We start from the raw sequence: 24,450 nt of genomic DNA, 5'->3' as shown, positions 1-24,450 counted from the left end.
CTTTCTTCATCGGTGCTCTGACTCAGTCAGGGTTTTACCGCGCTCTACCTTCACTTGTCCAGTTTTCTGTCTGGAATGCCAGTTCTCCTTGCTGAGAGACGAAGTCTCCCAAATTCAGCCTTGGGAGACCCCAGACCCTACCCCACTTGCGGCACATATTACCCACAGAAGAGGCCAGTTCTGAAAAGACAGAACTGGTGCTAAGGAACACGCTTCTAGAAAGAAATCCTTCCAGTTGCCACAGACCGCTCTCACACGTGCTCGTGTGCTTGACACAACGGTTTATTGAGCCCCTTCGCCCTCTGTGGCCTTCCTGGAGCTTCCGCACTTGGCTTGGTGCAGGCCCACGAAAACACCGACCCCTAGGACCAGGGCAACAGCCGCCAGCAGAAGGACCACCCAGAGGAGAGGCCTCTGGTTGACGTTCCTGGGGGAGCCTGCCAGAGAAAAGGGGTTTGAAGGCTTGCGGGGCTGAACGAGGCTCAGCGAGGCCCCCCAAATGGTCTCCACCCCCCTGGACCTTTGTGACCACGCCTGGCAGAGCTGAAGCTGCCCATCCAGAGAAGGTGGACTGCATCTCTTTGCCTCGTTCCCCACTGAAAGCTGTTCTACCCTCTCCTGCCCGCACAATGGCCGAGCGCCCCCTGGCAATACACGGGCCCAGGGCCTGAGGGCCCGTCCGCAGTGCTGGTACCTGTGGGCCCCAGCGCAGGCTCCTGCCTGTAAGAATCCTCAAAGCCCACGGGCCCTGGAGAGCTCACAAGGTTCTGGGGCCCAGCAGCAGTGCTGTGGGCAGGAGAGGATCGTCGCTGTCCTGTGAGGGGGGAGTGATAGCATCTAGCCTCGCTTGTCTCCAGCCCCTGGTTGCCCAGAAGGCGGGAACAGGCCTGCAGACGGAAGAATGAAGGCCAGCCCCCGCCACGGCCCCTGCCACGGCCCCCTCCAGGTGTCCTAGCCCAGACTTACTCGAGGGCCCAGAGCTGCACATAGTGGGGCAGGTCTCCAGCCCCGAAGGGGAACAGGCAGAGGCACTGCAGAAGAAGTAAACCTGTGGGGGAAGACAGAAGGTCAGGGCACGGGGCCGGCTCGGACCTACAGTGGGAAGCACCAGGCCAGGCACCCAGGGTCCAGGACCCAGGCCAAGTCCACACTGCTGCCAGCCAGCCAGCCAGAGGGAGGTCTGGCCACGTGGACCAAGACCAAGACTGCAGCCCCTCCTGTGGAGACTCAGAGCCACAGGTGTGCCTTCCTCCATTCCCCAGGACCCAAGTCTGTAGGGGAGTTCCTTGCCAGCAGGCAACCCTGCCCATGACCGAGCCCCTGCCTTTGCCTGCTCCACCAATGATCGCCTGACTGCAGGGACCCCTGGGCATGCTGGCCTCCAAGAAGGGGGCCCTTCACAAGACAACAGGGGCAGAGGTCCCAGTGACTGGGCGCAAAGCAGGGGACAGGGTACCCCCGATTCTGGAAACAAGGCCAGAGACAGCTCCTAGAAGGAGTAGAAGCAGGAGGAGTGGGAGGAGCTGAACCAGTTGAACCAACCAACTGAGGCGCCTTCGTCCAGCAGGGGAGGGTCTTGGCTCCTGGAGAGGTGCGTGGAGGGGCAGAATTAAGCCACAATGAACAGGGCTCCCCGGTGAAGTCTGCCCACATCCGTGTACTAACAAGCAGCTATTACACGGAGGTCTGTGTGTAGCAACGTGAGAAACAAGTATTGTTCCACAGAACAAGTTATAGGGTCGCCCATGGCCTGGAGGGACCGTTTGTGTGGAAAACCTAAATATAGGAGTGCTAGCGTGGCTCAGTCAGTTAAGCTGCTGCCTTCGGCTCAGGTCATGATCCCGGAGTCCCAGGATCGAGCCTGCATCCGGCTCCCTGCTCAGCAGGGAGTCTGCTTCTCCTGCTGACCCTCTCTCCTCTCATGCTCTCTCACAAATAAAATCTTAAAAAAAACCCTTAAGCCTGTACCCGAAGTTTATCCATTTACCTACCAGAGAAGCTGGTTGGTTCTAAACATTTAAAGCAGATCTATGTTGAACAGTTTCTGGAGTCAGAAGCAAAGCCCTCTAGAACATGGTGGCCGGGTTCAGAGGTAGGGGTGGTCGCGTCTACTTTCCTTCTCCCTCTTGAACACTTTGCGGGTTGCCTCTGGGCTGACTACCCTCCAGGAAGCCCCGTCTGGGACCTCGGTCTGCTCTAGCTCGCAGGGCGCTGGAGGGCATGGGGGACCAGCTTCGACTGAACCGATGGGGAGCAGGCATGAAGAGGCATGTGGTGCTTCTTACCCATCCCCTGAGGGCCCTCTGGGAGCCAGGGTGCAGGAGGGCGAAGGTGGCAACGGTGAAGCGCCGGTAGTGGGATGGGAAGGAAAGCTCTGCCCCGTCCAAGGCTACCAGTTGGGTCCTGTAGCTGTCGCCATCAAAAGGACACCTGGGAAGGAAAGAAGTTGAGGAGGCTGCAGAGGGATAGGGGCGGCAGGTGCAGGGCACTCCTGGGAGCCCTACTGCTACTCACCCGTCGGACAGGATGGGCCACTGAGGCTGCTGGAAGGGGCTGGCCCCGGGAGTGGCCCAGCACTGGTGCAGCAGCAGGACCAGACTGGGGTCTGTCCTGTGCAGGAGCCGGACCTCCACCGGGACAGGCTCACGCAGCAGCCTCACGAGGGGGTAGTCCCCTTCCTCGTAGAAGGAGCGGAAAGTCTCATCTGTGGGGTGAGGGGCTCATGAGCCTCAGTGGGCTGGTTGGGGGGGGGCGGGGCAGTGAGAGAAGACCCAGGGACCACGTACCCTTGGCGATCCGAAGCTGGAGATGCAGGGGCCCGGACTGGGTCACAGGGGCTGGAGAGGGTGGCGGGAAGACGGATGCCTGGAGCGGCAGGAAGTCACTGGCGTTGAAGATGCAGCGCATGTGAAGCCTGAGGTCAGGTGCGAGAGAGCACGTGGGGGAGAGAACCCAGTGTTGTGGAGGCCAGCTCGCTGGGCAAACCAGACATCAGCTCCGAGGATGCAACGGGGCGCAGCCCAGCAACGCAGCTGGACGTCACTGAGCACGTGCTAGGGGGACCCGAGCCCTGCTGGCCTCATCTGGCCAGGACCACTCAGGCTGGTCCCAGACAGCCCCCCAGGGTTGTCATGGTCCACTGGGACTGGGGTCTAGCCTAAGAGCACACACTCTTAGTGGGGGCCCACGCCTGGCGCCCCGTGTTCTGCAAGGGAAGCTGACCCCATCCTACCCAGCCATCTTCACCTCCAGCTCCTAAGGACTTTCCTTTGACCTGGGAGAGGAGCATTCCAGCCTGGGTGGCGTGCTCCCCGGGAAAACACGCTGGAGACGGGGCCTGGCACAAACCAGGTGCTGACAGGCATCGGGATCCCGGCCTGAGCTGGAGACCTTGTCTGAGGAGCCACCCGCCGACTTCTGCGGGCTCGAGTTGTTTCCCTCTCGGCTCCCTCTCTCTGAGAATCCCTGGCGCCCTGCTGAATTCTGGCTAGCGCCCCCAGCTCCTAAATCCCAGGGTTGAAAGCACAGTGGACCTATCCCTCCAAAACCGGGCCTGTAGGTTCTTAGAATTTTAAAGCAAAAGACATTGGGACCCGCACACGAGCAGCCCACCCCAGCCCTCCTGGCAGGGCAGCTGGGGAGAAAGACTCTGGGCAGCCGCGCGGGGCCAAGCAGAGTTTTGTTTACGGATGCATTAGCTCTGTCTGACAGGGTGACCAGGAGGAGTCCTGGCTGGGACCCCTAGACTTCCAAAATGGGTGCGACAAGCACGGGTGCCCTTGGGGCACCCCCACTGGCATCCTGGGCACCGAGGGTGGTTCTGCCACCGGAGTCCACGGGTCCTAGTGGCCCCTTTCAGCCAGAGGTCCTCCCTCGGCTCCTGCCCCATCATACCCTCAGACAGCTTCTGCCCCCAGGTATCTTCTGCCCCATTTGTGGCTCCGTGACCTGAGAGGAAGAGGTTGCTACACCCACACACACGGACCCCACTGTTTCTAGGAACCTCGATGGGGGTGCTTGCTGCTTAGTTTCTGAGTTCAGCTCTTGGCAGGATAAAGGCCAGTGTTCCTGGGGACCCCTGCCTGCTCATGCACTGTCCAGTGTAGGCAGACCCCACTTTGTGCTCCTATCAGAGGGCCATCCCCCCACCCCCAGCCTGGTAGGGGAGGCCTAGAAGAGCCCAGAGGCTCTCCAGACATCACACAGCAGGGAACAGTTGGGGTGTGAACCCAGATGGCTCCAAAGCCTGTTTGAAGCTCCCCTGTGCTCCCTTCACACCCAAGCCCACAGCCCAGCCTATTCCCGAAAGGCTCCCTCTCACCGGAAGGTGCTGTCCCTCGTGATGGAGCCCTGTGGCCCCGTCCGAGCCTCGATGTCAGACACCAGCTGATTCTCATAGACGAGCTGGTTGCCAGCCACCTGTGGGGGCGACAACTGGGTGAGCCCTCGAAGGGGCGGTCCTGGGCACCCACCCTGACCCCGCTCCTACCTGGGCTGTGGTCCCACAGTGGGAGAGGGGGAAGCGGAAGACCACGAAGGACCCAGTCTCCTGGGTGGGCGAGCAGCCGGTGGGGGCATAGGCCATGTGGAGGTTGGCCAGCGTGATCCCGTGCGCCAAGGCAGTTTCTTGGGACACCACCAGGACAAAGTGGCCATTTCTGAAGCACTGGACAGTTGCTGGGACAAAGGTGGGTCAGAGAGGCCAGTCAGGTCCCACAGGTTAGTGCCCGTGCAGCGTGGACATGGGGAATGGGCTGGGGGACAGTATTTAAATGTTGCCCTGGGACTCGGGAGACCTGGGTGCTCATACTCTGTGCCAGTGTTGGCTCGAGGAACCCCCGGACAGACCCAGACCTTCTTCCGCATGACAACAAAAGAAACTACAGAAGTATGAGCGCCACTGAATTTCTCTCTAAATTGGGCTGTTCCAGGGACACTGGGCTGGCTCAGTCGGAAGAACATGGGACTCTTGTTCTTGGGGTTGTGAGTTCGAATCCCACAGTGGGTGTAGAGACGACCATAAAAAAAAAAACACAAAAACTTCAGAAAATAAACTGGGATGCTCTAGATAGAAAGGTAGGGGTGCAAGTAAAGAGAGCTACGACAGGGCGCCTGGGGGCTCAGTCACTTAAACGCCTTCGACTCAGGTCATGATCTCCGGGACCTAGGATCCAGCCTGGAGTCAGGCTCCCTGCTCAGCGGGGAGTCTACTTCTCCCTCCCCCTCCCCATACTCTCTTTCAAATAAAAATCTTAACAAAAACATGAAAACCCAAACTATTGCTAGTTCCCTGGGATGATGGTTATCAGCAAGCTGGGGTGTATGGGCACCCCACCTAAAGGTCCCTTCTGCCGCCACTCTGGGGCTCAGGCTGTCCCAGGAACAGGGTAGGCAAGGCTGCAATGCTGGAGGAGGGGGAAGAGGAAGCCCTCTGAGGCTTCAGGGTTCAGGTGGGAGAGCTATACCTGTGTTGCCATAGTAACAGGGAATCGCTCTGCTGTTGTCATAGCAGCAGCCAGCCTGCTGGCAGGCTTCCTTCGAGTTTCTTCCCACTCCACAGGGGATGGCCCCCGAGGGCACCTGGCACAGCTCTGGAGTCAGAGGTGCACCTGGGGGTGTAACAGAGCCGTGAGGACAGGAGAAAAGGCCGCACCGGGCAGCTGACTTCCAGGGCAATGGAGGGACTTGGCTTCCTGCGCCCAGTCAAGGGTGATTAGGCTGCCCAGATACAGAAGTCCTACATACCTGGGTATGATGGCTCGTCAACCCCCCAGGGTCTCAGGGTGCCCCCCTGGGGTGGGGCCTGGGTGGCATGGGAGGTGGGTCCAGGTCCGAGGGACGGCAAGGCAGGGGTCGCATGGACGAAGCTGTGCTCTGGGTTGGGGCGGAGGGACCAGGCCTGGGGGGTGGGGCGGGAGAAGCCTGTGCGTGGTGCCAGGTGTGGGTCCGGAGTCCAGGTGTGGGCAGGTTTAGGACAAATCAGAGTGACATCTCCTGTTGCCTCAACTTGACCGTTGGGCAGCACGGCTTCGATGATCACCTTCAGGTGGGAGCGCCCGTCCTGCAGGTGAGGAGATAGGGGAGCGGCGAGGGGAGGCCTCCCAGCATCCCAGGCAGGGGCGGGGCGGGGGGGTCAGGCAGGGAGGGGATTTGTGGGCTGGTCCCGGGACTTAGTGTCCCTCCCTACCCCCCACCTACCCAAAGGCAGGACGGATCCTGAGCTCCCTCTCCAGCCTGAGGCTGTGCGAGGCTCCCCTGGGCAGTCCCTACCTTCTCCAGCACGTGGCAGCCTTTGTAACCAGCTGAGAAGACCGCGTGTCCCGGGGGCTTGGTGGTGACCCAGTGGTAGCAGGCAGAGCAGTTGTTTACCTCAAATTGGTTCCCAAATTCATCTGGGGCAAAGGGGAGAAAGACGGAAGGAAGCATCGGAAATGTTTAAGGGTGCAGGGCGCCTGGTGGCTCAGTCGGTTCAGCGGCTGCCTTCGGCTCAGGTCCTGATCCCAGGGTCCTGCGATGGAGCCCCGCATCGGGCTCCCAGCTGGGAGCCGGCGCCTCCCTCTCCCTCTGGCACTCCCCCTGCTTGTACATACTCTCTCTAGGTCAGATAAATAAAATCTTAACGTGTTTAAAGATGAAGCCAGAGGCTGTTAGCATCTGCTGAGAAAATCACACTTGGGCGCAGGAGACCCCGGCTTCAGGCTAAGCTTTGCTACCGGCGACTGACTGTAAAGGAATAGCTTTAGCGGGTCCGATCTTTCCAGCCACGCTTCCTGCCTGACAGCACACAACAGCAAGCAGGAAGGAAGACACCGGTGAGGACAGGTTAGCAGGGTCTCAGGCCCTGAGGTTTCTTGTAAACTCGGCTCTCCACATTCAGTGCAAGAGGCTGCTCAGACGCCGAGAGGAGCTTTCCCAGGTGTGCACGAGGAAGGTCCGAATGACGGGAACTTGGGCTGTTGTAGCCGGGCTGGGGCAGGCATCGGGGAACACACGCTAGGTACGCAGCCCCCCATGTCAGCCCAGAGCACCAGGGCGCTCTCTGGGTGCCAGCAGGCTCCTGAACTCCTGTTTAGTTCATACCTTGCCCAGGGCAAGGTTGGGGTCACCTTCCCCATCTTACGGTTAAGGAAACAGGGGTTAAGAGAGGTCAGGGGAGTTGCTGAAGAACACAGAGCTTAGAAGGTGCAGATTCACGTCCTTTGAAACTCCCTTTTCTCCACACCAGGTCAGGCCCACGGGGGCCCTGCCCCTCAGAACAGCCTGGGGGCCAGCAGCCTGGGTGTCGGCTGGGGTCCCAGATGCAGAGCCTGGGCTGAAGCAAAACCCGCATCTCAGCAAGAAAGCCGGCGCACACGTACCTGGGAGACCAGGGAAACTGAGGCTGGCAGCTCCCCTTCATGGTGAGGGAGTGGGGGCCCAGAGGCCTCTCCTTGTCCTGTTCCTGGTGCAGGGGAAAGGCCCTAGCCACCTCCAACCCTCCCCTGGTCATGCATTCCGTGGAAAGTGCGGACCCCGGCTTAGCCACACTCACCTACCACCTTGAAGCGGATTGTCTGGCCTGGCCCCGGGAAGGCCCATAGCTGCATGCCCTTGACCCCACAGTCATAGCCGTGCCACAGGCCTGAGGGACCAGGTTCGGTGTGTGGCCGCTGCGTCAGCCCCAGAGCAGCCACCAGCAGCAGCGCCACGCAACCGTCCCGGAGCCTGGCCGAGATCCCTGCCATCGGACACACCAGGGCAACAGCCCACCCCACCCTCAGCCCCAGGTGAGGCCCAGGACTTATATGGCGGAGGAAGGCAAGTGGGAACTTCCAGGGGCAAAGGGCGCCCACCTGGAGAAGCTCTGCCAGGCTTGCTCCCAGGGGCTCTGGTGAAATTCCCACCCTGAAGGCCAGGGAAGGCACCTCCCAGTCAGGAAGCTGCCACTCGCCCCCACGTCCTGCCTTACAGCTGGGGCTTGAGGCCGCCTCAGTAAGGGCGTAGGGTGGCAAACAGTGGATTTCAGGCTGACTGGGGTCCCTGGAGGGGGAAGGGCTGGTGAGGTGGGTCTTTCCTAAAGGACAATGGAAAAGCCTTTAAACTTTTTCTTTTGACATAGTTTCAGACTTACTGAAAAAATTCCCATATACTCTTCAGCCAGATCCCTCAGATACTCACGGCTGTTAAAACAAGACAGCAGACTCCCAGCTAGAGTCACTTAGGCTAAGCCTCACGTCAACAAACTAAGACTTAATTACAGTTTTGGCTCTCCCAGAAATGGAATCTTAAACCAGCCAAAAAAAGGAATGGCCTGATGAGCCCTAGCTAGTACTCTGGCCCACATACCCCTGCAACGAACCAACCCCCATTTTTGCCAGTGTAAGTTCCTTGTTCCCGCTCCCTTCTGCCTATAAAGGTCTTTCTGGAGAGTTCCTATCTGCTAAACTGGAGGCTAGATAGAGTTCCTATCTGCTAGACTGCCTAGAAAGATCATTCTGGAGAGTTCCGATATCTGCTAGACCAGAGGCTGCCTGATGGACGGTTGCACAAAGCCAGGAGACTGAATAAAATTCACTCAGTTGAGTTTTGTTTCTTGACAGTGTCTTTTTACACATATTTTCTCTTTTTCACTCCTGGTCTGTACACAGACACCCACCTCCACACTTTCTTCCGTAACATTTGAGAGCTGTTTGCAGATGGTTCTCCTTTTACGGCTGAATACTGCAGTGTGTTCTTTCTGAAATACGAGTAAGATGCTCAAAACCAGGAAGTCAACACTGGTGTCACACAAATGCCCAATTTACAAACCTTATTCAATTTACCAATGGTCCTAATCAAGACTTTTAGAGCAAAGGAGGAAAGTGTTTTTTCCCTAGACCAGGATCTAGCGTGAGACCAGGATCAGGCTTCTTAAGTTCCTCCAGCCTGGGACCGTCTGTCCAGCTTTGTCCCTCATACCCTTGATGTCTGGAGGAGTAGGGGTCAGTTACTTGACAGAATGGCCCTCATGCGGGTTCATCTGGCGCTTCTTCCCGATTTGATTCAGGTGATGCCCTAGGGGCAGGTGTATTAATTTTCAAGGACTAAATAGCAGAGCCGCACAGGTGCCTTCGCCAACAGACATTCTCACACAGCTCTGGAGGCTGGAAGTCCAAGGTCAAGGTGTCAGCGGGCCTCGTCTCTTCTGCCGCCACTCTCCTTGGCTTGAGATGGCCACCTTCTCCTTGTGTCCTCACGCGGTCTCTCCTCTGTGCGCACACATTCCTCATGGCTCTGTGGGTCCACGTTTTCTCTCCTCGTAAGGACACCTATCAGCTTGGATTAGAGCCCGTCCTCACATGCCCACGTAACCTTATCATCCCTGAAAGCCCCACCTCCAGATATGACCACATTCTAAGGCTCCGGGGGATCAGGCTTCCACATACGAGCAGAGGGCACAATTCAGCCCATCCCAGGCCCGAAGAGCCCAGAAGTGACGCCTTAACCTTCTCAGGGCATTCTAGCCGGAGGCTCCTCTCCCTGGTGGGTCCCATGACTGCGGATATAAATTTGAAAATCTGGGTGAGGTGCGCTCTGCTGTCTGTCTTTCGACACAGGAAGTCCTTGATGGGGAGACTCTTGGAGACTCCTGTAGGCGACCCTCCTGGTCCTCACCCTGGGGGTGGCCATTCCCTTCCCCTGTCATTCCCTCCACACTGCTTGCTTCCTGCTGTAGCAGAGCGCTTGTCCTGAGGGGAAGGGAGGATGGCTCAGGTGGCGGAGAGAGCCCCAGCCAGAGGAGCCGAGAGCCTGGGTTCTATTCTCCCGTCTTGCTCGAGAACCCAGGGACCCCCCAACCCCCGCCCCCGCTCTGTAAAGCCGGTGGGGACTGGAGATGGTGTGGGGGGGATTAGATAGAGGGCGGGGTGTCTCCCAAGGCCCTAGAAAGATGAAAAGAGCAAGGGAACCTCCTTGCGGTTAAGGGCAGAAGGATGCCTTCGAGACAAGTTGTGCTATACTGTCCTGGGGAGGCGGAGCCCTGAACCCTGGGTTATGAGTCCAATTCTTGCAAAAGCCCACAGGTGCCAGAGCTCACCAGCCTGGAAAGGGTGCCAGCTCCCTCCGCTCCACCACCAGAGACCTTAGAAAAATCACTTAACTGCTCGCTGACTCCATTTTCTCATCTGTGTAATGGGGCCAGTAACAGCACCTAACCTGTAGGCTTGCTGCAAAGAGGAAATACGAGGACCCACGGACAGTAGGGAGGGCAGAGCCTGCCTGGTGTGGACACAAGAGCAAAAGAATCCATGGTTGTTTCCACGGCTGAGGAAAGAGGGTCAGATCAGAGCAAACTGACTTGCAGGTCTTGGCTTCCCACGTGGCCTCTTTCTAAACAGGTTTGGTCTGTCTCTTACCTTTTCTATTTCATTTTTATCTTATTAAAATGGGGGCTTCAATTCCGTAATCTATAGAATGGAATTAAGAGCAAGAGCAACCTAGTTGGGGTGGCGTGAGCCTGAGGGGCTCACTACGTGAGCTTTCCGCCCTGTCTCGCCTGCTCTGGAGAGCCAGGGACAGAAGGAGGGTGCCACAGCAGCACGGGGCCTCTCCAGGCTGGAAAGACCAGGTTCTGTCCCATTGCCTCTCTGCTGCTTGGGGGCTTTGCCAGGGCCTCGCGAGTCGGGGAGTTGGAGGACTGTAGGGCAGGTCCGCCCTGTTTCCTGCCATGCGTCTCACTTCCTCTTTGATTAACTTCTGTAAAAATGTCAGAAAGGAAAATGGAAACCTACTTCCTAAGGCAAGAGCAGAGGGAGAACTGGGGGACACATTCCCTTGGGGCCCATTCCCTGGACCGTTGGTTGAACACAGCTGATGTCCTAGGCATCCTCTTGGTAGCCCGAGACACTCCGGTCTGGGAAAGAGGACCTGCAGAATAGGCAGGTGATGGGAAAAGGGTCTTCCAGCCAGCAGCCATGCAAAGGCACTGGGGTAGGTGGAGAGGATGGGGAAGCTGGGGATGAGGGGCAAGGTGCAGGCTTGTGGGCCATATGTTGGATCCGAGTACAGCTCCCAAGGCCCATGGAGACCCAGCGGCGGTCTGTTAGGCTCCAATTTGTCTCCTGCCCAGGGTAGCTGAGGTTGACACCGAGTACCACCCTGTGATGAAGCCTCGCCCTTCCCTTGGCTCCCGTTCTGTCTGGCAAGGCATTGCCCCACGGAGGTCCGCATCAGCATCACTGCGGACAGTCACAAGGGATAAGCCTACTTAGACTCTGGAGCTGGGGGTAGACTTTTCTTTCCTGGGGATTGTGGGCTTCACCTCTCTCAGGAGGGTCTTCACTTGCTTCCAGAATACGGATTTTGGCAGATACGCGCGTGGCAAAGGCAAATGTAGGGTCTGGAGTCAGGAAGAGGTTGACATGGAAATGCAGCACACTAAAAATAACTAAATAAGATGCAGCTGGTTTTTGCCTTGTCACTTGGTGGCCTGTGGCCGACTCTGAGCAGAGGGCTGGGCTTACCATCTCCTTGGACTTCCATAGCGGGGAGGGGAGGCATTCGGGGAAGCCCCGCAGCTAAGTGTGCTCTCCCAGGGAGAGCTGCTTCTCCCTGCTCCGAGCACCCCAGGCCCAAGCACCCCAACTCTCTTTTCCAGCAGGTCAGCGTTCTCTGTGTACCCCAGAACCAGCAGCAGGGGGATCTGCGGGGGAACCTGATGGAAATGCAGATGCCCAGGCTGCACCCTTGACTGGCTGGGAAAGAGACCCAGCAGCCTGGGTTCGGCCAGCCCCCCTGCGAGGTCCCGATGTGCACTTGGTGGAGAGTCACTGGTCTGTATGCATTTAGGCCCTTCCCAAAGGCCCCGGTCACCCTCCCCCCGACTTTCCCCTCTGTGAAGGCCCATCGGCAGTCTTGGTGTCCTCCTGGCGACACCAGCCTGACACCATGGAGGGCTCCCCTAAGGGTTCTCTGATTTCTAAACTTGGCCTGAGCTCTTGACCCCTGGCCACTGGAAACTCCTGTCCTCTGTTTCCAGCCAGCAAGCCTCCACCCAAGGCTCCTTCTGCTCCCGTGTACCCCCAAGGCTCTCTCTGATGGGCAACATGGGCTCCTGTTTCCTGACACTCTTGTCTCTCTGTCCCAGCATCCTATGCCTGAGGGCCTAGGGACTGTGGCACTGGGGAATATGTGCAGAGAGGTTTGCCTCCACTGTGAGAGTACAGTTGGGGGGCCCCCTCAAGAATAGACATCACTGCCTTCTTCTTTAGAAAATGTCTCAGGGCCCTGCCCATTGGGACTACATTTTTGTTTTAGCAAATTTCATAAATTATCCTCAGGAAGGGTTGGGGGGGCATCTACAGTGATTACAGGATGGGAAACAGGGGTTGGGGGAAAGGTCTGAAGAATGAGGGTTTCAGGGAATAAGCCCCTTAGCAGGGCCCCCATGAGAGGTTGTGCAGGATGTTCACTGCACAAGGGTACCTGCTGGAGGAGGCAAGGGAGGGCTGAGGTCCTGAGGGCTGGAGGGCTCAAGCCTGATACTCCCCTGCCAAGATGTGTCCACAGGAGGGAAGGGGGGTTCCTTCTTCGCCCCAAGAGCAGTCTATGCACCAAACCTTGCACTTTGAGGCAGGGGTTTGTGCAGAAGAAGTCCTTATTAAAAAACCCTCCTTTCCTGCTGTGAAATTACTTGCCCGAGGTCACAAAGCTTGGGAACGGCAGTGCCTGATCAAAATGCAGTCCAGCTGCAGAGTCCCTGAGCTCACCCCTCCCACAACCGAGCCTGCATGTCCTTGGAGGATGTCCATGGGCCATCAGGTTGGGGCTAGGGGTGGGTAGGGATGGGAGGACTTCCCCCAAAGCAGAATGGCAACATCTGCCTGTTTTCTAGGGAGGGCTGCAGGCACTTGTCTTTGGAAGACCAGGCGCTCCGTGACCGCCAGCACTAACATTTTGGCTAATCAAGCTGCTTACTGATCTGCCATCTTGGGCTGCAGTGAAAAATACCATCTCCATCCCAAGGTCGCAGTATTTTAGGCATTCTTCACTTGGGATTGCAGGCTTCTTGCAAGTTTATTATGTGCCATGCCAGACCCTGTGATGGAGCCTGTGTCCAAGCAGAAGAGTCAATCCCATGGGAGCGGGAGGACTTGCCTCGATATGGGAGTTTGTTAACATGTTCTACTGAGCCCTTCCTAGGTGCTGTGACGCTGAGTTTGGAGGAATGCTCCCTGACCCTGGGAGGCTTGGTCAGCAAAGACTTGGGGAGCCATTAAATGCAAATTCAGTTTCATCCACTCACCGTAAGGCTCTGCGTCCATTTTATTTTATTTTTTTAAAGATTTTGTTTATTTATTTATTTGACAGACACAGATCACAAGTAGGCAGAGAGGCAGGCAGAGAGAAAGAGGGGAAAGCAGGCTCCCTGCTGAGCAGAGAGCCCGGGATGCAGGGCTCTATCCCAGCACCCTGGGATCACGACCTGAGCTGAAGAGAGAGGCTTAACCCACTGAGTCAGCCAGGCGCCCCTCTGCACCTATTTTAAATAAAAGCTGTATTGCCCTTGCCCTGTGGGGTCTCCCCCTTGGCTCCTGCCCTGGAGGAGAAAAGGACTAATTTCTGTGAGCACCTACTGTGTACCTGGCACTCTGTGAATGAAGGCACCGTGCTGCCAAGCCTTTGGGACAGACACAGTGGCTGCGTTAGCAGATGGTCAGACCCCAGGGGAGGGGCTGCGCGGGCAGCCAGGGCTCTGCTCTTCCCGCTGCGGCGCCCTGCCTGCCTCAGGATTATGGGGTCAGGAGAGGGCAGCCCAGGGCTGTGGACCCATGCACGAGATGTCCTCCCTTTCATGGACTTCTCCTACACAGCGGTCGCCATCAAACACAGCCCCGGAGGCATGCTCCCATTCCCCCACCCCCTTGCAGGGACCCGAGGCTCTTGCAAAATCTCTGGGGCTTACAGGAAGGGGGCGGGTAGGGGCTGCCAGCAGTTTTGTCCCTTTCTCATTGATGGAGACCAATGTTACTGGAATCCCGGTGGGACAACTCACCCTCCGCTGTCCCCGCCTCCCCCAACCCCACCCCTAAACATGCATGCGCGCACACACACACACACACACACACACACACACACACACTGGGGCGGAGGATAGCCATTTCCTCCCTCAACCTCACTCCCCTTCCTCTGCCTGCCCTGTGCGGTGCTTCATTGCCTCCTGGGCAGGCTGCCACCGGGAGCTGACTGTCTCCAGGGCCGGAATCCTGTGCTCCTCCTGTGCCCAGGTAAGGGAGTAGTAGCCCAGGGGCTGGGCAGCATCAGTGCCCTCTCTGCACCCACAAAGGAAGGCGCAGATTTGCCAGGGGAGATGCCCCTAACAACTAGGCAGAGGGATGGGTTTACCAAAGACTGGAGGGGAAGAGCTGCTCGCAGAAGGGAAGGCGCTAGAAGTCAGGCGCGGTGGTAAACCACAGAAGCTTCTCTCCATACTCACAGGCAGTCTGGGGTGGGGTGTCTTAGGACAACTGACCCCAAAAGCTTGCATTCTCTGCCCCTGACCCCCACCAGAGTAGGACCCTAGCTGCTGGGCTCTCAGAGAATCCCAGGAGGCTGGGCGCTGGCTCCCTGCAGCCAGAAAGCCCAAATTGGGGTGTAGCAGGACTGTGCTCTGCGAGCAACCCCAAGGGACCTGGCTAAGAGGCTGCTGGACTGAAGGGAATGTCCCTGCAGAGAGGGGACGGCACTCATCTGTCTGTTGGGTAGAGTCTCAGACGTTGCTCTGAGCCTCGGTATCCTCCTCTTGAAAAATGGGGTCTCACTGGGTCACTGTGGGTGCAACTGCTCAGCAAGATCTAAAGCTTAGGAAGCATGAGCCTGCTCAGGGAACACAGGTTCCAACTGCTCCCCACTCCCCTAACTGCGATCCCCAGCTCCAAGGGCTGGGCTGCATGGAAAAGTCTAGTTTGAGGTCCTGGAGCCTCACCTCACAAAGAACCGTGGTACCCGGAGAAGAGTCTGGGTTTTCTCGTTCTGGTCAACAGTGTTTCCCCTGGAAATGTGAGCGCTGAAGACCACCTCTCCACCCGCCCCCCCACCTCCGCCTGCGCTTGCTTATAGCCGCCTGGTGTGGGAAAGGGAACAGGCTGACCGCTGCACTGCTGCCACTCCATTCGTCCATGTTGCGTGGGTGGCCCGGGCCTCAGTCTCCTCCCTCGTACAAATGGGACGAAGTGAAGTTCCAGCACCTTTCTTCTCGAGTCCTGAGCAAGAGAGCACCTATGCAAAGGGCCTATCGTGGTCTCGGGCACATTGTGGGGCCCCAGGACAATCTGAGTCTCTAACTCCTGCTCCCTGTCCCCTGCCTCCTGCCTGTAGCCTCCCACCCCTCCCCCTCAGCCCTCACCCATCTCAACCAGCTTCATATCAGGTGGGCTCGGGTTTTTTATGAGGCTGGGGGTGTGCACATCTGGGGTTCCTGCACATCTGCCAGAGAGTGGTTTCCCCAGCCCTTACCTGAGAAGTTCTTGAATAACTATTTGCCCAATGAGTGCGTCACTGAGCAAACAAACAAGCCGGCAGGATTTCCCCTGGGGCGGGGAGATGGGCTCGGCTGCCCCCTAGGCAGGGGAACACTCCTCCAGCCCCACTGGGCCTCCAGGGCCCCAGTCCGGTAGTTCCTCATGCCCAACTCTCTCCTTGCTCTTATCTTATTTCCTCTCCAACTACCAGAGAAGGGGCCGGCTTCATGGTTGAAGGTCAACACACCCAACCTGCCACTGCTGTGGGAGCAGAGGGCCACCCAGACAGGCTGCAGAGGCAAGATGGGAGGGTGCACCCGTGGGTGTGGAGGGTGCATCCCTTAAAGGCAGAGACTTCTCCCACTCCCATTCCCCAGACCGGCTGACCCTGGGTGCCCTTTAGGTGGGACCTCGTTAGTGCCCTAGTGCTCCGGGGATGGGGAAAGGGAGTCCTGCTGGGCCTGGCCTCCTTTCTCTTTCTCCATGTGACCCCAGGGGACACCTGATTATTATAAACAAGACGTATGTAGTGTTTCCTGCACACCCCAGGACTCTGCTCTAAATGCTTATGTATGTAAACTCACTGAACACTCATAACAGCCCTAGGAGTCCTGTTAGGGCAGACATCCGCATCACAGAGGAGAAAACAGGCTCAGGAAGGTTCAATGGCTCGAGCAAGGTTGCAGTGAGCGGGCGTGCAGCTGGGATGCTATTCCCCCACCTTACTGTCTCTGCTCAAGTTCACTGATCCCTGGGCGGGGGGCGGACGCGCTCCTCTATCCCACTCACCGGTAGGGTTCAGATCTCCTGCAGAGGGTCCCCTGCTGTCCCCGCCCAGCCAACCTCAGCGCCTCCTTCTCTCCACGGCAGAGCTCACCATGTCCGCCAACGTCACCCTGAAGCCGCTCTGCCCGCTCCTGGAGCAGATGAGCCGCATCCAAAGCCACAGCAACTCGAGCATCCGCTACATGGACCACGCGTCCGTGCTGCTGCATGGGCTGGCCTCGCTGCTCGGCCTGGTGGAGAACGGACTTATCCTCTTCGTGGTGGGCTGCCGCATGCGCCAGACTGTCGTCACCACCTGGGTGCTGCACCTGGCGCTGTCGGACCTGCTGGCCACCGCCACCCTGCCCTTCTTCACTTACTTCCTGGCCGTGGGCCACTCATGGGAGCTGGGCACCACCTTTTGCAAGCTGCACTCCTCCATCTTCTTCCTCAACATGTTCGCCAGTGGCTTCCTGCTCAGCGCCATCAGCCTGGACCGCTGCCTGCAGGTGGTGCGGCCAGTATGGGCTCAGAACCACCGCACGGTGGCCGCCGCCCACCGGGTTTGCCTGGTGCTCTGGGCCCTGGCGGTGCTCAACACGGTGCCCTACTTCGTGTTCCGGGACACCATCCGGCGGCTGGACGGCCGCATCATGTGCTACTACAACGTGCTGCTCCTGAACCCCGGGCCCGACCGCGACGCCACGTGCAACTCGCGCCAGGCGGCCCTGGCTGTCAGCAAGTTCCTGCTGGCCTTCGTCGTGCCGCTGGCCATCATCGCCTCGAGCCACGCGGTCGTGAGCGTGCAGCTGCGCCACCGCGGCCGCCGGCGGCCCAGCCGCTTTGTGCGCCTGGTGGCGGCGGTGGTGGCGGCCTTCGCGCTCTGCTGGGGTCCCTACCACGTGTTCAGCCTGCTGGAGGCGCGCGCGCACGGCGACCCCGCGCTGCGGCCGCTCGTGTGGCGCGGCCTGCCCTTCGTCACCAGCCTGGCCTTCGTCAACAGCGTGGTCAACCCGCTGCTCTACGTGCTCACCTGCCCCGACGTGCTGCACAAGCTGCGGCGCTCGCTGCGGAGCGTGCTGGAGAGCGTGCTGCTGGACGACAGCGAGCTGGGCGGCCCCGGCAGCAGCCGCCGCCGCCGCGCCTCCAGCTCCCGCGCACCCCGCGCCGCCCGCGCGCCCCCCGTGTCCTGGCCCGTGCGTCTGCTCGCCTGGGTGCGGGGCGGCGGCGCAGAGTCCACGCGGAGGGCCAGCTCCCGCTCCCAGGATGAGAGGGGCCCCCTCAACAGGGTGCTGAGCACCACATCTGGGTAGAGGATGGCGCGGGGGTGGGGGTTGGCGATCCAGCGCGAGCGCGTCCCGCAGGTGGGGGCAGGCCGGACAGGGAGCTGCCTGTACAACACCTCCCGTGACTCGGTTCCCCTCTCGACCATCAGCGGGAGGGACGCCGGCCGAGATCCCGCATTTCCGCCGAACTCCCAGGAAGCAGGGCAGGGCTGCTGGTCAGCGGACCCCATGCGGACCAAGGAGGGGTTAAATCCACAAGATTTCTCAAACTAGGGTGCAGGGGATGCCCCTTCCAGGAGTGCAACTTTACCAGATGGTGGGAGGGGAAAGGGAGGTAAGTATTTTTCCATGAAACCAGGGATGCGTTTTGGAGTAGAAAATGGAGAACAAAAGTTTGGGAAGCACCGGTCCGGTCTAACTCTCCATGTAGTCCCCAGCCAGCGCTCACTGAGCTGGATGCCTGATCCCGCAGTCTACCCACGATACAGCTGCGATACATGGGCTTAATCCACTTGACCCAAGTATAGCGTCTGCATACTCACCAGTAACCATCATGCGGTTCGATTACCATCCAGTGAGTGAAACAACACTCCCTCCACCCCCAACATACCCGAGGTACTGAAGGTCTTGGCTGTGAGAGGCCTGGTCTCTACCCCACCCATCCAGCACCAGCTGAGGGGTTTCTAAGGTAGAAAGAGCAAGGGCTATAGCTGTTGGTCTGGGCTAATCCAAGTGCAGTGGGCATATCTGCTGAAGGTCTTATCTGTGCACAGCAGCCTCTGAGACCACAGCGTATGACGTTTCCTCAAGAATCTGACATCTGTACAGCCCTGGTACTTCACGGGGGTGCCCTCTGGGCAATGCTGGTAATCCTCAAATCTTTCCAAAGCTCACCTCCCGACCACACAGAAGCTGGGCGACTGTCCCAATCTGTAGCAGCGAGGGCTGTCGGACCTCCATACAGCACATCCAACTCTCCTCTGCCCACCACACGCTAGAGGACAAAGACCACTGCACTTGAGTCTGTCCCTGGGCCCACGGGCAGAACTGTCGCTGATAACTGTTTGGTTAGTGGAATGTCGGTCCAGCTCGGAAGCGCGTGGCTGGGGTCCTGAAGGCTGGGCTGGCCGGCTCACTGTTCATCACCGCACCGGGCCTTGCTCACAGCAGGTGCTCAGCGGTCGGACGGATCCGCCGCTGGCCGAACCAACGTCCATCCTCACACCTCCCCACATTCCCTGCTACCTTCCACTTGCTTCACTCTTGGCACTTCCCACTTTTTAACTCAATACTGTTTCCCTGTTTATTATGTTTTTTCCATCAGAATGAAAGCTCCTTGGGGGCTGGGGCCTCTGTCTGTATTCCCCGGTACGTACATTTGTGCCTGTATAAAGCGGGCGTCCAATAAATGTTACAGACAGGATGGCGTGAGTGAATCAGATCTGTGGGTCTCCTGCAGAGTCCGGCACAGGTGAAGGGGAGCTGGGGGGTAGGGGCGGGAGGTGCAGACCTCACTTCCTGAAACCTCCTTAACCTTTCAGTGTTGAAAAGTCGGGGAAGCCGGGTTCAGCTGGCCGGGCGACTGGGCCAGGGGGCTGCAGAGACACCCCAAGGAGCCTTTGGGATGGTGTGAGGGAACCTGGTTCCTGACTGCAGTCTCCTGGCCTGGGTTGGACCCATGACTTTGAGACAGAAATACACGTTTTAGGGAGTCACCCTCCAGTTGTCAGCTCCCAAGGAACCAAAGAATTTACCCTTCTTGGCTGCAAGGCACTTGAGGAAGGAGGAGAGGGGAGGAAGGAGGTGGGGGTGGGGCTGACCCTCTTCCCTCCTCCAGTCTCTGCCAGGCCCCCGGTTCCTCCGGGCTTGTGTGCCCTTGAAGAAACCCCCTGGGGCAGAGTGGCATGGCGCTAGCGCTGGAGGGCCGTGGCCCGACAAATGTGAGTCCGACACAGCAGCTGGCCGCAGCGCACTCAGATCTTGGCCGCTGGCCCCTGGGGTGGCTGCTTCTGCAGCAGTGCCAGCGTGTCCCGCTTCTGAATGGAGCGAAGCTGCTTCTTCTTTGCCCGCTTGAGCTTGGCAGGGTTTCGGATCTGGGGGTGGTGTAAGGAGAGGGCATTAGTGTGGTTGTCATCTTTGCCCTGTGCCATGGGGACAGGGAGGCCACCTCGTGGGGATGGGGGGCCGAGGCATCTTGAGCACAGCGCCTAGCCCAGCCATGGTTCAGATCCCCCCAGCAAGACAACACACTCACCACTTGGACAACCTCTGCCCTCCGCTCATTCTCCAGGCGACGTTTCAGGTTCTCAGCCCGGCGCTGTTTCTTCTCCTAGAACAGAGGCGATGGGGATCTGAGGCTCGGAATTGGGGCAGCCCTGGTCTCTTAGGCCTCAGAGGAATGAGAACTGGCTGAGTTCCCAAGGACAGCAAAGACCCTCTCGCACCGGTGCTACTGTTGCTGGCAGTGTGGGCCAGTGAGGCGATAAGCCCTTGGCCTGGACTGCGACCGAGACAGGACGGTGGGTGGGAGGAGGGAAGACACAGGTGTCTCCCCACCTGGAAACGGCCCCTACACCATCCCCCACCCCGCCATCAACTTCCAGGGGGGAAGGGGTGGGCTGGCGCTTTCCCTCAGTCCCACCCTCTCAGGGTCTCTAAGGTTCATCCAGGTGGGGAGTGGAGACTACAGGGAAGAGGCTCCTGGGCTATCTGGCCCTGGTTCAAATCCCAACTCTGCTGCTTCCAAATGAGTGACCTTGGCCAAGCTGACAAGCTCTCTGGGCCTCAAGCCCCATCTTGAATGTGAAGAGGCTTCCACAGAGCTGTCCTGAGGAATAAGTAAACACACGCCTACACCGGCCTCGGGGGATAACCTGGCCTGGTGGGCACCCTTCAAACATGGATTCACTGGGGTCTGTCTTAGGCGTGGGGAGTCCAGTGGCTCTGGCTATGCTGACTGCTGTGGGGGCAAGTGGGTGTCGGCTCCAAGGTCCCTGCATGGTCAGGGGCCTCTCCCGGTTTTGACGACTCAGGGGAGAAGGGGTGGCTTGGCTTGGGCCCCTGGGGAGGAGAAAGGAGAAGTGAGATTTGGGCTCCTGTCTGGGGAAGGGCCGGTCTGGGGGTACTGCCGGGGGGAGGTGACAAGAAGTCTGTCTTGCCCAAGAGGTAGTCAGGGCCGCACAGGAAGTAAGATAAGGACCCGGCACACAGCAGCAGCCACACAGGCAGCAGGGCCTTGGCCACAGCTGCACAGGGTGGCTCAAAGCAGAGGACAGATGACTGAATTGACTGGTCCAGCCCCTTCCCCTGCTGGCCAGGCTCAGGGTGAGAGGTCTGACTCCTCCTATGCCCTTCGGATCAGTAGACAAGTGACATTCCTCTGATAACCACCGTCCTGAAGGGGTGTTGTGGAGGACCCTACGTTCTCTGGGTGCTGCCTGCTGGGGCTTCCTGGAGACTGAAGGGGGGTTGGGGGGGATACCTCTAATGGGGCATTTCCGGCCTGCGGATCAGGAGCAGGGAGGCAGCTGGAGGAAGGTGTGGGGTATCCACTTTGCTGATGTGTGGTGGCTGTCTCTTGAGGAATGACGGCACCAGTACCAGGGAAAAGGCTCACCTACCCGACTGACGACCCTGAAGCCCATCTCGCCAGATGCTTCCATCAGCAGTGAGGGCCACTGCAGGGAACTTGGTGCGGGGCTCCTTCCCACCCTTGAGTCTCTTATGGAGCCCTGGGCTAAACTGGGAGCCGCACTGTGCTTCCCCACCTCGTGGTCCTAGATGGCACTACTGCTTCTGGCCAGGCTCCCCGCTGCCCCAGGTCCATTCCAGCAGTCACCGGCTCAGCCCCCTGAGCTCCAGCCTCAGCCCGGATGGCTGCTTCCTCACCTGCCGTCGCTTCTCCTTCTCCTCCTCTAGGTGCCGGGCGAAGTCCTTGGCCAGCTTCCTCTCCTGTCGTTCCTTCATCTTCCGCTGCCAGGATGTGCGCAGGGGCTTGTCCTGCACCATTTGGGAGAACCTGGATGGGAGGCAACGGGTGCTCGCGTCGTCCGCGGGGGATGCCCGTGCCCACTTTCCTCTCAGCTCTGGGCCTTCCTCCCCAGAACCCAGGCAGAATTGCATCCTCCCCTGCCCGTTTGCCAGGCAGTCACCCCTCCGGGTCTGCAGGGACGGGCCCTAATCATGCTGCCATTTCTAAAGCCCTAGTTACGTGTCCCTACGATGGGTGCTCTTGTTCCTCCCATTTTAAAGAGGAGCAGACCAAGGCTCAAAGAGGTTAACTGCCCAGGTCACCTTCTACCTGAACAGCCATCAAAACTGAAACCCCTGTCTGTCACCAGAGTCCTGACCACGGAGCCTTTCCGTAAGGTTCTGCTGCTTCTGCCCAGCAAGCTCAGCTTGGGCGCTAATGCTAGGGTTCTCTCCCTCTGGGGGTGGCCCGTTCCATTCCAGAACAGTGTGGGGAGGTATGTGAAAATGTACTGGGCATGAGAGGATACTGGAGGACATCCTAATTTTCGTAAGAGCAGCGCTGCCAAGCAGAACTTCCTGTGACGGTGGAAAAGCTCACTAGTCACTGGCCGGTAAGGCAGCCCCTAGTCACACCAGCAGCTGAGCAACTTGAGATGCGACTGGTGTGATGGGAGGAATTGAATTTTTAGGCTTTTAAATTTTAATCAACTTACTCTGAAGTTGCCACCTGTGGCTGGCGACGACGCGATTGGGACAACACAGCGCCAGAGCATCAGTTCTACCGGGAGGTTAAGGGCAGAGAGGCCTGGCTTTCAAGGCTGGGGTCTGCCTCCTACTACTTGGGTACCTTGGGCAAGGAGCCGGAGTTTCAGTGACTTCCCACGTTAAACAAATGAGAATGGCTCCTGTTCCAAAGGGTGGTGGGAGGATGAGACAAGGCTGGAAAAGCATTTAGCACAAGGCTCTGCACAGGGGAGGAGCTTATAAACCCCAGCCTTCAGAGGAGGGAGATGGCACACCCGAGGAGCACTGTGCAGGTGGCATCTGGCCTGAGCTCGGAAGAGAGGGCCGCAGCCGGGCTTTCCCAGCCCACTGCAGGTGCTGTGTCCACTATCTCTGGGCTCTGCTCACCATCTGCCGAAGCTGCTTCCTTGAAGACCCCAAACATCAATTAAATGACCCTTTGGCCCTTATCCACAAGACCACCTGAGGCTTCCACATGTGTTTTAGTTCTACCACAGCCGCCACTTTACTGGTCTCTCTGCTTTCACCCCTGACGTCCTACTGTCTAATAACCCCGATTTCTCTGCTTAGTCTTGAGTTCCCCTTATGTAAAATGAGGATAATCCCAGCATCAGCTGCTTCATAGAGATGCGTGCAGATTCAAGGCCATGAGGCACGCTGGTCCCTTTGTCCCTTTCCCTGTCCCATCCTTACCAAGATGCTCAGCAGTGTTCTACACGCTCAGTGCTCCATAATACTTTCTAACACAAGGGCAAATAACTGTGATGGATACCAGCTGGTGAAGACCTCATAGCTTTTTATCAAGTTACGGCTGGTTTACCTGCTTCTGCTTCCCTCACTGGAAAGTAGGCAGAGGGAATGCTTGTGGAATGAATACGTAACTGAGGTGCTCTAGGAGAGGTACACAGGTACTCTGAGGAGGAAACCATCACAGAAATAACCTCTGAGGGCTGGTCTCACCCACCCTGGGATCCCAGAACATTTTACCACAACCTGATTATAACGGCCTGTTTGTGTGAGACCCTCCCATCCCCAAATGTGAGCTCTCTCCACCCCTGGTCCCATCACCAGGTTGCACTGGTGCCCCAACACCACAGAGAACCACACTCCTGCCCAACTGTCCCCAGCTTCACCTTTTCTTGGAGCGGTCCTTCCACACCCGCCCCGATTTGGGCTTTCCCATAGGGATTACAGGAACCTCCTCCCCCGCCTTCAACTTCTTGGATGCTGGGGTCTGGGCTGAAGAACTTGTCCGCTTCTGCGCCCCGAGGCTGCTTCGCACCGTCTTCCCGTCCGGAGGTGGCTTGCTCGGCTCGCGCTGACCCCGGGGGGAGGCGGGTGACTGGGCTGTCGGCTCCTGGAGTGGCCGCGAGGGCTCCGGACCCGGCGCTTGCTCAGCCAGGTAAGGCTCAGGGGATCCTGGGTGCAGATGATGTCGGGGAGACCCCGGGGCCAGCTCCTTCTTACTCAGTGACAACTCCGAGTCCGGTTTTTCCTGGGTCTGGGAGAACTCTGTGGACTCCCCACTTGGCTTTGGCTGAAATCCGGGGGGTTCTGGACCCGACTCCGGAAGTGTTTGGAGCGACTCCAGGCCTGGGTTCTGCTGGCGCTGGAGGGACGGTGGGCCCGGCTCCGGCTCCCTTCGGGGGGCCCCCAAACCTGCACCCTGCGGTAGAACAGGTGACCCCGGGCTTGTCTCCGGCTGACGTCGGGGGGACTCCAGGCCGGGTTGCTGAGCACACGGAGACTCGGGCTCCCCCGTCTCCTTCGGGTCCAACTTGAACTCCACAAGGGCCTGTCTCGCCCGCAAAACTGAGCTGGGGGTCTCGGGGGATTCAGGGTTTAGGCCTTCCAGCCTCCGGCTGCGCCTGAGCGGCGTATCCATGGCGGGTCCTGAAAGTTTCCAATCTCAGCCCACGTGCAGCCTCCACCTTGTCAGGGACGACCGGCGCGGTCCTATGACGTCAGGAGCCGCCCTGCGTGAGGGAGGAGGGGCCGTTGCCGGGGAGACCATGTTGGTGATGGGCAGAGAGGCGGGGCCCGAGTCGGCTGGGCTTACAAAGCGCGTGCGCAAAGCGCTGCGGCGCATTTACTCGCTGGGGAGATCTAGCTTGAGGTCTGCGTTTTTCTTTCGTGCAAACTCATTCTCCGTGGTGGAAAGAGTGCGCAAATAGAGAAAGGAAGGGGGTGGAGGACCCACTTCAGGG

The 24,450-nt window shown here is 58.6% G+C and overlaps 3 protein-coding genes and 1 long non-coding RNA gene across 5 annotated transcripts; 2 read left to right on the top strand and 2 right to left on the bottom strand.

Annotated features, from left to right (window-relative positions):
* Positions 1–270: 270 nt before the first annotated feature.
* ZP1 (zona pellucida glycoprotein 1) lies at positions 271–9,507 on the bottom strand. Its single transcript, XM_032360018.1, has 12 exons — positions 7,532–9,507; positions 6,271–6,392; positions 5,746–6,061; positions 5,466–5,609; positions 4,490–4,677; positions 4,322–4,419; positions 2,787–2,914; positions 2,515–2,704; positions 2,286–2,430; positions 967–1,048; positions 695–814; positions 271–437 (listed from the first exon to the last, which is right to left on the bottom strand). The coding sequence occupies exons 1-12, from the start codon at positions 7,722–7,724 to the stop codon at positions 283–285; spliced, it is 1,881 nt and encodes a 626-aa protein (XP_032215909.1). The 5' UTR covers positions 7,725–9,507; the 3' UTR covers positions 271–282.
* On the top strand, positions 6,571–13,257 carry LOC116600034. 2 transcript variants are annotated; one of them, XR_004289474.1, is made up of 5 exons: positions 6,571–6,822; positions 7,226–7,400; positions 7,603–7,766; positions 10,034–10,355; positions 11,615–13,257. It is a non-coding gene; the product is annotated as an uncharacterized LOC116600034 (long non-coding RNA). The 2 variants fall into 2 exon arrangements; XR_004289473.1 differs by having other exon boundaries at positions 6,571–6,916.
* An 819-nt stretch (positions 13,258–14,076) lies between these two features.
* On the top strand, positions 14,077–18,950 carry PTGDR2 (prostaglandin D2 receptor 2). The gene is made up of 2 exons (XM_032358796.1): positions 14,077–14,243; positions 16,347–18,950. Exon 2 carries the CDS (start codon positions 16,355–16,357, stop codon positions 17,552–17,554), a length of 1,200 nt encoding a protein of 399 aa, XP_032214687.1. The 5' UTR covers positions 14,077–14,243; positions 16,347–16,354; the 3' UTR covers positions 17,555–18,950.
* Positions 18,805–24,205, bottom strand: CCDC86 (coiled-coil domain containing 86). Its single transcript, XM_032358797.1, has 4 exons — positions 23,377–24,205; positions 21,416–21,545; positions 19,782–19,856; positions 18,805–19,620 (listed from the first exon to the last, which is right to left on the bottom strand). Exons 1-4 carry the CDS (start codon positions 24,126–24,128, stop codon positions 19,501–19,503), a joined length of 1,077 nt encoding a protein of 358 aa, XP_032214688.1. The 5' UTR covers positions 24,129–24,205; the 3' UTR covers positions 18,805–19,500.
* Positions 24,206–24,450: the final 245 nt, after the last annotated feature.

Source organism: Mustela erminea, chromosome 9 (assembly GCF_009829155.1).
Source record: "Mustela erminea isolate mMusErm1 chromosome 9, mMusErm1.Pri, whole genome shotgun sequence".
NCBI classification, from domain to species: Eukaryota; Metazoa; Chordata; class Mammalia; order Carnivora; family Mustelidae; genus Mustela; species Mustela erminea.
Note: the sequence above shows the minus strand (reverse complement) of the source record. Positions and strands in the feature narration are given on the sequence as shown.

What these genes read in the sequence shown, in the direction of transcription:
- ZP1 (XM_032360018.1), bottom strand. Translation starts at nt 7,724, where the DNA reads ATGGCAGGGATCTCGGCCAGGCTCCGGGACGGTTGCGTGGCGCTGCTG. An exon ending in ACGAGGGACAGCACCTTCCG is followed by an intron (nt 2,915 to 4,321) that starts GTGAGAGGGAGC and finishes ACCTGACCTCAG; the next exon opens with GCTTCACATGCGCTGCATCT. An exon ending in AGAGGGCCCTCAGGGGATGG is followed by an intron (nt 1,049 to 2,285) that starts GTAAGAAGCACC and finishes CTTCCCCCACAG; the next exon opens with GTTTACTTCTTCTGCAGTGC.
- PTGDR2 (XM_032358796.1), top strand. Translation starts at nt 16,355, where the DNA reads ATGTCCGCCAACGTCACCCTGAAGCCGCTCTGCCCGCTCCTGGAGCAG.
- CCDC86 (XM_032358797.1), bottom strand. Translation starts at nt 24,128, where the DNA reads ATGGATACGCCGCTCAGGCGCAGCCGGAGGCTGGAAGGCCTAAACCCT. An exon ending in AAGGACCGCTCCAAGAAAAG is followed by an intron (nt 21,546 to 23,376) that starts GTGAAGCTGGGG and finishes CCTCCCATCCAG; the next exon opens with GTTCTCCCAAATGGTGCAGG. An exon ending in AGAAGGAGAAGCGACGGCAG is followed by an intron (nt 19,857 to 21,415) that starts GTGAGGAAGCAG and finishes CCTCTGTTCTAG; the next exon opens with GAGAAGAAACAGCGCCGGGC.